The 12,558-nt window shown below is 38.2% G+C and overlaps 2 protein-coding genes across 2 annotated transcripts; both read left to right on the top strand.

Annotated features, from left to right (window-relative positions):
- The first annotated feature begins 1,193 nt into the window (after positions 1-1,193).
- LOC126588571 (probable protein phosphatase 2C 4) lies at positions 1,194-4,474 on the top strand. The gene is made up of 4 exons (XM_050253676.1): positions 1,194-3,094; positions 3,196-3,309; positions 3,698-3,962; positions 4,062-4,474. The coding sequence occupies exons 1-4, from the start codon at positions 1,427-1,429 to the stop codon at positions 4,175-4,177; spliced, it is 2,163 nt and encodes a 720-aa protein (XP_050109633.1). The 5' UTR covers positions 1,194-1,426; the 3' UTR covers positions 4,178-4,474.
- A 5,857-nt stretch (positions 4,475-10,331) lies between these two features.
- LOC126588574 (uncharacterized) lies at positions 10,332-12,552 on the top strand. The gene is made up of 4 exons (XM_050253681.1): positions 10,332-10,766; positions 11,034-11,156; positions 11,395-11,556; positions 11,709-12,552. The coding sequence occupies exons 1-4, from the start codon at positions 10,624-10,626 to the stop codon at positions 12,259-12,261; spliced, it is 981 nt and encodes a 326-aa protein (XP_050109638.1). The 5' UTR covers positions 10,332-10,623; the 3' UTR covers positions 12,262-12,552.
- The last annotated feature ends 6 nt before the right edge of the window (positions 12,553-12,558 follow it).

The following is a 12,558-nucleotide window of genomic DNA, read 5'->3' on the forward strand; positions in this document are numbered from 1 at the left end:
ACATTACTCGTTTACATAACATAATTAGTAATCTACTAATCTTCAACCACCCCACCTCACCAAATTTAATAATCCAAATCTAACTAAAAACTTCCCCCAATAAAAACAAAAGATGGTAGCTCAAACAAATCAAAATAAAATACCAAATTGGAAAGATTGTTTAGTTCAAAGAACCTCCAAATTTAATCGTTGATTTGCTTCTGAAAGATAATCATTGTTTATAATTTATGTGCAAAACATTTTTCTTTCGATTGGATTGAATCGCCAACTCATTCGGAAAAAACTACATTCTACTTGTATTCAGAACTCTTCGTGTTCGAATAAGAAAACTTCATACTTATGAATATAACTGTTCATATCGTGAATCACTCTATAAAGATAATCTCTGCAAAAAAATGAATTAAAACTAAGGTAGTTTAGTCAATCTATTATAGCAAATACATAAACGGTTTATAATGCTTTTACCAATTTCATTCATATGTTTTTATACACTTCCATAACTAAAATTTATTTTTTATTTTTTATTTTTTTGCAGAAACAATCTTTATTGAATGATTTATAATATAAACGATTCTGATTATAAACACCCAATTTTAGAAATCGACAACGAATAATTTTAAGTAAGAAAGTATACTCATCATTTGAATAAATAAATATTATTATTTTTTATCGAACTTATTCATTTTTCTTATCAACAATTATCAATATTATTTTTAAGAAAACAAACCAAAATAAAAAAATCAAGCACTCAACACTGTGTGTGAGCTGTTTTGACGACGAAGACGACGAAAAAAAAAAACACTGTGAGCTGCGGACAGCGTACTCGAGTTGACAAAAGAAATCCCCCACGCAATAATCGCGTCCCACGTGCTTCGGATCCGACGCGTCTCCTCATTCCCCTCGTCCCGATCCAACGGTGCTGGCGGCACGCTTTTCCAAGCCTACTTGTTGGCCTTGGCTATTTGACTTTTGGATGCTGCAAAGCATTTCCCCCACGTCATGTCAACGCTTCTCACGAGCGCGTGAGAGAGCCTCCACTCAACAAAAATCAACCACGTCTCCCTCTTCCCGGGCCCACCGAGCCGGGCAAATATCCTCCACTCCCAACCGCGCGTTGACTCCACGCTCGTCAAAGACATCCTCCTGGTTAAAGAGAAGCAAAAATTAATCTCAAGACTTAAAACCGACGAGTAACGAGTTTACTCAAAAGCACTATTCAAATATTTATCACAAAGTCTTTTTTATTTTCCCATTTCAAAAATCCAACCCTCAAAGTCAACGCCTCTCCCCCTTCTTCTTCTCAGCTTCATCTCTCTCTCTCTCTCTCTCTCTCTCTCTCAATCGGCCATGAGAGCTAAACCAAAAGCTAAAGCTCGATAATCTTTCACTTCAATTTTTAATTTTTTCATTTGGGTTCGATCGGATTATGGGGAACGGCTTCGGGAAAGTGAGCGGGTGCTTCACCGGCGTCAAGGAAGGCCGCCGTCACGGCAGACACGACGAGTCAGTTTTAGAATCAAACCAATACGACGAGGGACTTGGCCACTCCTTCTGCTATGTCCGACCCGACCCAGCTTGGCTCGCATCCTCCAAAGTCCACTCCGAAGAAGCAACCACCTTCAGAACCATCTCCGGCGCTTCCGTCAGCGCCAATACCTCCACCCCTCTATCCACCTCCCTAATCGATCTCTACTCCTACAACAGCATCGATCGTGCTGCCGCTTTCGAGAGCTCCACCTCTTTCGCTTCGATTCCACTGCAGCCCATCCCGAGAAATCTGATCAACTCGGGTCCGATTTCGGGCGCTGGGATTCCCGGGTCGGGTCCTTTGGAAAGAGGGTTCCTATCGGGTCCGATCGAGCGCGGGTTCATGTCCGGTCCACTCGATCGGGGCATCTTCTCGGGTCCTATGGAAAAGGGTTACTCCGAGCAGTTGCCTCGGAGCTTCTCGATCGGCGGTCTCGGGTTTAAATCGAGATCCGGGAAGGGCAAGCTTATTCAGGTATTACGGCGAGCGATATCGAAGACGATGTATCGGGGTCAGAACGCCATCGCTATGCCGATAAAAAGCCGCGTCGTTTCGGTCAAGGAGGATTGGGTTGTCGGCGGCGGACAGGAGAAGATTAATCACAACGAGAATTTGACCGTTAGCAGCGTGAATTTCAGTAGCGAGGGGAGTTTGGAAGACGACGAGTCGTTGGCGAGTCAGAATCTTCAGTGGGCGCAGGGAAAGGCAGGTGAAGATCGGGTGCACGTAGTCGTTTCGGAGGAGGACGGGTGGGTTTTCGTCGGGATTTACGACGGATTTAACGGCCCCGATGCGCCGGATTACTTGATGTCTAACTTGTACACGGCTGTGAACAAGGAGCTTAAAGGGTTGTTGTGGGATGAGAAGGCGGAATCGGGTGCCATTGCCGCCCCTGCAACCTCCCCTGTTCGCTCCGAAGATTCGAATTCGGAGAGTGATGGTGATTTGGGAAGGAATCCGGTGGTGGATGAGCAAGAGAATTATCCTTGTGCAAGTGGGGAGGGGAATTTAGATTCGAATTCGAGGAGAAAAGAAGGGAGGAATTTGAAAACAAAGTACCGCGGCACGGGGAGGAAATGGGAGGATAGTCAGAGGAGGTGGAGGTGTGAGTGGGATAGAGAGAGAGTAGAGCTTGATCGGAGGTTAAAGGAACAGCTCAGTAAGTTTTTGGGTTCCGATGGATCGTCCACCGGAGCTTCAAGTGCGAATCACTCGGATGTTTTGAAAGCTCTGTCTGAAGCCTTGAGAAAAACAGAGGAGGCCTATTTGGAAGTTGCTGATAGGATGCTTTTGGAAAATCCTGAATTGGCTCTGATGGGTTCTTGTGTTCTTGTAATGCTGATGAAGGGTGAGGATGTTTATGTGATGAATGTGGGCGATAGTCGGGTGGTTTTGGCGCACAAGGCGGAACCCGATTATTGGTTAGGGAAGATTAGGCAGGATTTGGAGAGGATTAATGAGGAAACTTTGAATGATATGGAAGGATGTGATGGCGAGAGAGGCAATGCGATTCCCAATTTGACTGCTTTTCAGCTGACCACGGATCACAGCACAAGTGAAGAAGAGGTGTGTTGTGTTTCGTTTTTTGCGTTGTTTCTTGTGTTTCTGTTTTGGTTGTTAGTTTTGAGAGGTTCGATTCATGTTTTTGTATGCTGCATTTTCTTCAGGAAGTTCAGAGAATCCGAAATGAACACCCCGAGGATGCTTGCGCTGTGATGAATGACCGTGTCAAGGGCTCGTTGAAGGTCACTCGGGCATTCGGTGCAGGTTTTCTCAAACAGGTATTGTTACATTCTACACTAGTTGCTGCTCTACAGCCTATTTGTTAGCATTCTTTCATTTAGTAGTCCATTACATCTCAAATATTTGTGCTTGTATATCGATAATAGAAGCATTCGGATATTACAGCCATTCTGATTCGTAACCTTCAGCTGCACGGATAAGTTAGAGAAAGATTAGAAATCACTTGAAGTATCATTGCTAGAACAAATAGAAAAAGATTTGGGCTGCAAATTATGAACTATTGAGATTTTAGATGCAACAGATGGAGGACAGAATATATTACTGAATGCCAATTTTTGCACATTGAAGGATCACTTCGTTTAGATTTAGTGTTTCATGACAAGATTGTTCGCTTGCTGATATCGATATTTGTCTGTCTGCGTGCAGCCTAAATGGAACAATGCACTTCTAGAGGCGTTCCAAATCGACTACATAGGGACTTCCCCGTACATCACTTGTTCTCCGTCTCTCCACCACCACAGATTAGGTCCCAAAGACAGGTTTTTGATATTATCCTCTGATGGATTGTATCAATACTTTACCAACGAAGAAGCTGTTTCCGAAGTTGAACTTTTCATCACATTGCAACCTGAAGGAGATCCGGCGCAGCATCTGGTTGAGGAAGTGCTGTTTCGTGCTGCAAAAAAGGCCGGTAAGTTGTAATCAAAATTAGAGAAAACATTGTTCCAATAAAAATGTTTAATTCATTGCAGAACCCTAATACAGTGAACTTGGTTTACATGAATCTCAGGAATGGACTTCCACGACCTTCTCCAAATACCACAAGGGGATCGAAGGCGGTACCACGATGATGTTTCTGTCATTGTTATCTCCCTAGAAGGAAGAATATGGAGATCATGTGTATAAGTAGAGAAAATAAAAGATAAACAGATAAAAATACAGAGAAAATCCCGGAAAAGTCAGGCATTTCCTTCCTTGTTCGACATTTTTTTCTTCGTTTTTTCCCTAATCACCTCTGTAAAATACCAATTAAGCTTCAGGAAGTTCCTGAGGAGGAACTTGGTTGTGCACTTTTCTGGGTGATGAGGACTGTAAAGATGTAAAATCTGGTTCTCTAGCTGATTACATAAACTTGTCACAGAAAATCAAAATTGTAATTTTTCGAATAAGCAACGTACCTTGCGAAAAGGGTTTTGTTTGGCACCATCTTCTCTGCCATCACTTTACTGCAATTCTTATGATCAAACTTTTCATCTCAGCAGCATCTGCATCTTCTTTTTTGTGAGCAATTGGATTGTTGGCTTTCCAAATGTTCCTTTGCCACATAAGAAATACTAGGTTTTGGATATTTGTGTTCCCTTATCAGCATATTATTGTGTGCGTGTGTGTATATATATATATATTAGTATATATTGGTTCCACACAGAAACTGAAGCTCTTTATTTGTGTTGCACTTATTCTTTAGGGTATATGTTCTTTGTGAGATTTCTGTGGTACCGAAAGTTGACTTGTGGAACTTCAATAAACCATCATGTACTGAATCAATGGTTAGGGTAGTTTGGTGGAGAGATTCCCACTCATTTTTCCAACATTTTTTTATTTTTTGAACGAGATTTTTCCAACATATTCTTTTAATCCGCATGAAGAATCGTCACGAGGGAGCCAGCTAGCCAAAGGGAGAATAGTGTAAAGTCAACAACTGGAATGGGTCAACCTTTAGTTGAGGTTGACCATGTGCATGAATAAAACCCAAACCGTTGCCTTGTCATAACTATGAAAAACGATATTCAGACTCTCTCATAAATACGTTTGAGAGGGACCTGTTGACACCTGTAATATTTACCATTCAACGTATTATAATAAGTTTAAGCTGTGACATAGAAATACTATTACAAGTGTATTTTGTACTTTAGTAGGGTTCACCGACACTCGTCAATATATCAGCAATGTAATCAGTTTTGTGTGTCTGAAAACTTTACTTTTGAAAGAGTCTGAATAGCAACTATCACGTACATAATGCATGTCTTTTGATCAAACTGATTCATTTGCAACACACAATGACTATTTACATGCAAAGAGTCAAATTTCTAATCATGCGCATATATGAAATTTTCTATTTCCACCAGCGTTTAGTATATATAATGAAATTGTTAACAGTTGAATCATTGATCGCACATCCGACCATTCATGTGCATGCCCTACACGGTTGAATTTGGTATATGTATTTTGGTGATGCCACGCAGCAAAAGGTGAGGCCCCAAGACATGCAGGACCTGTTGCTGCTCATAGCTTTGAAGCTTTAATTAGAAATCATAAATCTCCTAACTGCTATCCACTTCTGAAATCCATAGTAATTGCACAAAAAAGATGCAGTTGGGGAAAGGTAGATGCCAGACTCAGACTCAGGCTCACTCACTCATGAATGATGTAATAAGACGACCTTTCAAACTGCAAGTCTTTTGAATATATTTTGAGTTGCGTCCGGCTACATTTGAGTTAATGCAGTTTCAGCCTATCCCATTCGCTTCCTTCGTTGAAAGGGACAAAACTGCAGAATTTCTGTGCAGCCAATTGGAAGGTTTTATGCTTGCCGCCCCACTGCAGGAGGAGATAGTAATAATGGCGGTTCGGTTCAGTGTTGAGATATAGGAGTTCTTTAAGGCCATCTCTAACCGAAGGCTGTTAGCCTTCTGGCCCTCCAAGATTCTCTAAGATATTAATATTTTAATGAACAGTATAGGGCCATATTTGCCTCCATCTCCAACCGATGGCCAGATGGCTCGTTTTAGCTCTATCATAAAAAACCGTCTCCAACCGAGGGCCAAAGGGCCATAGGGCCAAACATAATTTATTATTTAAAAACTACAACTAAAATGTTGTTTAAGTTTCATGTTGTATAATTTTTATGTTGGTTAATTTTATTTAATGTTGTTTCATATTGTTTAATGTTGTTTCATGTTACTTAATTTAATTTAATGTTGTATAATGGCTTAGGAAGTTATAGGAAAAAAATAGAATTTAAAAAAAAATATAAAACAAATTTTGTGAAATAGAAGTTATAGGAAAAAAATGGAATTTAAAAAACAATATGAAGTAAATTTTGTGAAATAGAAGTTATAGGAAAAAAATGGAATTTAAAAAAAAATATATGAAATAAATTTTGTGAAATAGAAGTTATAGGAAAAAAAAATATGAAACAAATTTTGTGAAATAGAAGTTATAGGAAAAAAATGGAATTTAAAAAAACCAAATTTTGTGAAATAGAAGTTATAGGAAAAAATAGAAGTTATAGGAAAAAATAGAAGTTATATGAAAAATTTTGTAAATAAAAAATAATAATAATAATGTAAAAAAAAAATTAAATCAAATGCAACGGCTAGTAGTCGTTTCATTTGAATTTTTTTTAAAACAATCCTGTCGGTTATAACCGACAGGAATACACCATTATTTAGTATATTAAATAATAGTATGTATTCCTGTCGGTTATAACAGACAGGAATAACAAAACTATAAAAAAAAAAAATAGCCAACCCGGGGCTGGCTGGCTGGCCGAAAGCAGCCAGCCCTCCAACCCTCTCTGATCCCGTGGGGCCCTCCCAGATTCCAGAGCCCTCTGGCCTAGCCCTCCGTTGGAGACAGTTTTAGGGCTATTTTCGGCCCTCTGGCCCTCTGGACCCTTCGGTTAGAGATGGCCTAAGGCTGACCTAGGTTTCCAGTGAGCAATAGGATGCAACTTGGGTTAGGTCAATCTGCACCCCTTCATGTCTAATCTGACTTTAAACCCAAACAAGTAAATTTTTTTTAGTTATAACCTGCTCGAACCAAACCCAATTTCAATCCGTTCATTGATTGGGTTGAGTTGGGTTGATCATTTGACCGTCCATCCCAACCCAACCCAACCCAACTCAACTAACCAAACTCAATCTAACCAAATTGTAACCCGTATCAATTAATGCTCATACTACACCCAAGTGAGCCAAGTCCAAAAACCAACGTGCTTTCTAATATTTTTTTAATAAATTACCCTTTATAATTACTTAAGCTTTTAGGGAATAAGAGGTTTTGATTAGTCATCCCATATTTGTAGTCTTTAAATCCTAAAGCTTTATAGTAGATGGATTTATGAAATTAAAGTTAGCTAGCTTTGATGCTACTTGGCTTAATTTTTTAGGAATTCTTGGAAACTAAATTGTTACAAGATTAAACTTGAAAAAGTTGGGCAACCAGAACCCAACCCAAGTAAACTCTAACCCAATTAAATCTGAGCCCAATGAACCCAAATAAAACCCAACCCGAACCTGAACCCGAACCCGAATCGTAAAAGTTGGGTTAGAATTGGTTGACCTTACAGCCCGCTCGAGTTACACCCCTAGCAATGCATGGGTTTTTAGTAACTAGAATCACCTCAATCAAGAAAATGGGCTTTGTCTAATCCTGGTGAACCTTTTCAAGTTGTGGATTAGATTGGGTTGGGTTGGGTTGCCACAAGATATCAAAAACTACGTTTAGTAACGAATAAATATCATTTAATATTACAGTTTTGTGATATTTTTTTTTTACTTGTATAGCTTCAATTCATGTAAATGGCGAGTTCAATATCAAATTATTATGGATGCACATTGTGAGGCTTCACCCAAGTTTTCCACCTCTTAGTTTAAATGATATTGCTGTATTAAAAAAAAGGTAAGGAAGAAATAAACTGGGAATTATAATTACAAGATATATTCATTACGAAGACATGTATGACATATTTATAAATGATATTTCCAAGTAGTGAGTAGTCAATAGGGTGATTTCCGCACTTCCTTTGACCCTATACACATGCTTAATTTTGTCCATTGACTTTTTATTTATTATTCAATAAATGACATTTATTTTCTTTTGCATATGCCCACTATGTGCCTAGAATGCCTTTACAGGCCTAAGTGGATTTAAGTAAATTTATTATCTATTATATAACTAAATATCTACTTAGACTTCAAAAAAAAAAAACTACAACACTTGTAATAAGAATTTGGGCTTATCATTTTAATTAGGTTTATTATTTAATATATAACAAACAAAAATATCTTTTTCTCAAAAAAAAAAAACATAAATATCATAATTTTTGCTTTAGTATTTTAGTGATTTGATGGTATAAGATGAAAGTTCAAGTGACTACGAATTCATAGCACTTTAAGAAATATTTTTCAGAGGTCGTATGAATTTATAGTCACTTTAAAAAAAAAATAACACTGTCAAATATGTGGTATAAACAGTATTGGTTGAGTAATACACTATTTCTTCTTCTTTGACACATGGGGAATGGAGAGAGGGTCTTTCTTCTTCTTTGAAACGAAGGTCCAACAATAACATAGTCATGGTGGTCTTCTCTGTGTTCCTTTTAATCTGAAATTAGATATTTATTCTTGGTCCAAAGCTTATGTTGCACAGCCATGGTGGTGGTCTTTTATCTTCCACCACTTGCCTAGGTCATTGGGTAGTTTTGGAGGTCCTCATAAGCGCTTCTTCGAACTTCTAAGCGGTCCCTAGATTTGATCTCTCTAGAATTCAAATTACCTTGCTTCGCCCACCCCTATGTGAACATAGGTGTGGGCTTAAAATGCTTCTTAAAAGCAAGACAACCTTGTAATTCTCTCGATGTATTTGCAATTCCTTAGGCCTTTTTGAAGAAAGGATAGGCTTGGATTATTCACTGTATTGAAGCCTTTTTCAAGGAATAAAAATGGATGACAAATTTCTTATCTTGTCCAAGTTGCAACATTTACTCATGAAGAAAAGATATCCCTACTAATCCTCACAAAAATGATAAAGATTAAAAGGGACAACTATTATTCATGAGTAACTTTTAACTTGGACAAAATAAAGAATTTGTCGTTCATTTCTTCTTTAAAATACCTATAATATAATAAATAGTCATATCCAAATCAATATGTGGTATAAACAATATTGGTTGAGTAATACACTATTTCTTCTTCTTTGACACATGGGGAATGGAGAGAGGGTCTTTCTTCTTCTTTGAAACGAAGGTCCAACAATAACATAGTCATGGTGGTCTTCTCTGTGTTCCTCTTAATCTGAAATTAGATATTTATTCTTGGTCCAAAGCTTATGTTGCACAGCCATGGTGGTGGTCTTTTCTCTTCCACCACCTGCCTAGGTCATTGGGTAGTTTTGGAGGTCCTCACAAGCGCTTCTTCGAACTTCTAAGCGGTCTCGAGACGACCCCTAGATTTGATCTCTCCAGAATTCAAGTTACCTTGCTTCCCCCACCCCTATGTGAACATAGGTGTGGGCTTAAAGTGCTTCTTAAAAGCAAGACAACCTTGTAATTCTCTCGATGTATTTGCAATTCCTTAGGCCTCGTTTGAAGAAAGGATAGACTTGGATTATTCACTGTATTGAAGCCATTTTCAAATCTTGTCCAAGTTGCATCATTTACTCATGAAGAAAAGATATCCCTACTAATCCTCACAAAAATGATAAAGATTAAAAGGGACAACTATTATTCATAAGTAACTTTTAATTTGGACAAAATAAAGAATTTGTCGTTCATTTCTTTCTTTAAAATACCTACAATATAATAAATAATCATATCCAAATCAATCATTTGCATCAACGAGCCCTTAAAGATCCTAATATGACATAGTCTTTTAAGTCACGATAGGGTTTGAAATAGAATAGGCCATAGAAAACTAGAAAACCCAAAATCAAAAAGTATGAATCTGACCGATCACTACAAATTCAAACAAAGACTCCGCCCGTTGTGCACTAATGCACGTAGACAAAACAGATGTTGACTTCACACCTCATTACTTTTTATACAATTTAAATCTCCAACGACTAAATTTAACTTTTTTTTACAAAGTTATTAATAATTATATTAGAGTCGTCTAAATTACGGTAAAAAAAATTGAATTCAAATAGTGTGAATAGAGTATACTATTCTGGTAAACTTAACTAACAGACGTGTGCAGAATTAACTTAAACAATGTTTGCTGTCAAGTTGGAAATTTCAATGCAAACAGCCTTGACATATGTGACCTTCTCACATTGGTTGCTACATCACTCAACATTTTAAACTTTGAAATCTTCTCCCCCAGTAAACACCCTCTCCAATTAATTAACTTAAACAATTGAAATTTGTATCTCAATCTTCCCATTTGACTACATATGCAAGTATCACCTCACTTTATTTGTTAGAAATTATGTGTTATATTCAAATTATAATTAATTTAGTAATTAGCTAGTTGAGCTTAATTTCTTTACTTGGTCTAATCTAACACCAAACTGATCTACAAAACTTTCATATTCTTCTCTCCTCTGATTTTTTTCAACTGGGAAACTCAGACATGTCAATATTAAGCAACAATATCAGCAGCAGCAACAATGGCGCACCTTCATTTCATGAGTTCAAGAAACAAGCTTCTTTCTTCTTCAAGGAGAAGATCAAGACTGCAAGACTAGTTCTCACAGATGTTACACCAGCGCAACTGTAAGTTTCAATCAATCTTTTCTATGGTGCGTAGCTAAGTTGGCTAGAGCAGCGTGCTCCGACTCCCCTTCTGCAGCCAAGTTTGAATCTGTCTGCTCGTAGTTTAGATAAGATTAAAATATCCGCGTCCTCTCATTTTTCTGGTTTATTTGTTGAACTTAGTGGGATGGGATTTGGTAGTTTTTTGTTGGTCTGCTTTTGAAGGAACTTGTTGTGGCTTTGGATTCTGATGTGATGAACTTTTTGCTTGGCGTTTAACGTGTGAAGATTGACTGAAGAAGCTACAAATGGGAATCCATTGTCTCCAGACACAAGGACCTTGGGTTCAATTTCAAAGGCTGCTTTCGAACTCGAAGATTACACAAGAATTGTGGAGATTTTACACAAAAGGTTTCTGGGTTTTCTCCCTTTCTTTCGCTTTCGTTTTTCGCACGATTTTCTCCTTCCGCACTCCCATTTTTTACGTCCATTGATTCTCCTTTGGTTTTTTCAATCCTAAGACTAGAAAAATAGGGTGCAGTGCATGCGGAAGAAAAGAGAAGTGCGGAAATCACTACATTTTTTCCCATCCAGATTTATTAATATAAAAACTTGGTGATTATCTATGCTTTTATAATTTCGTTTTCAGATTAGTGAAGTTCGAAAAAAAGAACTGGAGGGTCTCCTACAATTCTCTGATTGTTGTTGAGCATTTGCTGACTCATGGACCAGAAAGCGTTGCAGTTGAGTTTGAGGTTGACAAAGATGTTATTCAACAGATGGGAAGCTTTCAGCATATAGATGAGAAAGGGTACGTAATTCTGATAAAATTCCCGAGAACTGTTATTGACACTCTAAAACATAGTCATTCTGAAAATCTTCTCGTTCATTTTGTGAACGGGAGGAGTGCAGCATGACTTTGCATACGAGTAATTGCGAGGGGTCTAAATATTTAACATGCAGATTCAATTGGGGTCTTGCTCTTAGAAAGAAGTCCGGGAGAATTTTGAAGCTGCTTCAGAAGGGACCTCTTCTCAAAGAGGAGAGAGACAAAGCTAGGAAGCTAACCAGAGGGATTCAAGGGTTTGGGAGCTTCTGCCAAAGATCATCTGGCTCTTCAGCACAAGGGATTTTAAGAGAATCATCATTTCAAACATATGGAAGGTCTAATTCTCAAACTCTCTTCAGCGGGGACGGAAACCAGGAGAATCAGTTTCCATCATCTGACATCAAAGATTTTACTAAGAAAGTTGATGAATCAAAGCGAAGCAACGAAAGCATTGCGATCGTTGTGGCTGTCAACGATGAAGTAGAGAAACCCGAAGCTCGAACAAGTTTTAAAGAAAACATGGTTCCAAACAAGAACGATTTGGAAAGATGCTGCTGCAAGGGAGAGTCTAACCCACTTTTGGATGGTGAGATAGATGTGTCTAGGGTTGAAATTTCTGCTGGGGATGCACATCCCTTCAATGAAACGCACAATCTAAGTGCTGCTTCATTGCTTGCTGCAACTTAATGCACTCATTTGTCAACGGATGCTCCTATTACACTCGTAGTCTTTAAAGTACCAGAACCAACTATTGCAGTATCTACATCGAGAAATCAAGTATTGTATACATCGTTAGTCTAATAGTTTCTCGGACCTACCCGTTACAACGAAAGAGTACCTGCAAACCGCTTCCACTGGCATGTTGAAAGGGTTACTTAGTTGGGTTTTTATTGTTACTATTATCGTGTGCAACTCAAATATTATGTTATCTAGAAATATTAGTAAGAGCTTTGCTCACCAGCAGAGTTTTTTGCATGAGTGAAC

The sequence above is a fragment of the Malus sylvestris genome, chromosome 11 (assembly GCF_916048215.2).
Source record: "Malus sylvestris chromosome 11, drMalSylv7.2, whole genome shotgun sequence".
Taxonomy (NCBI): Eukaryota; Viridiplantae; Streptophyta; class Magnoliopsida; order Rosales; family Rosaceae; genus Malus; species Malus sylvestris.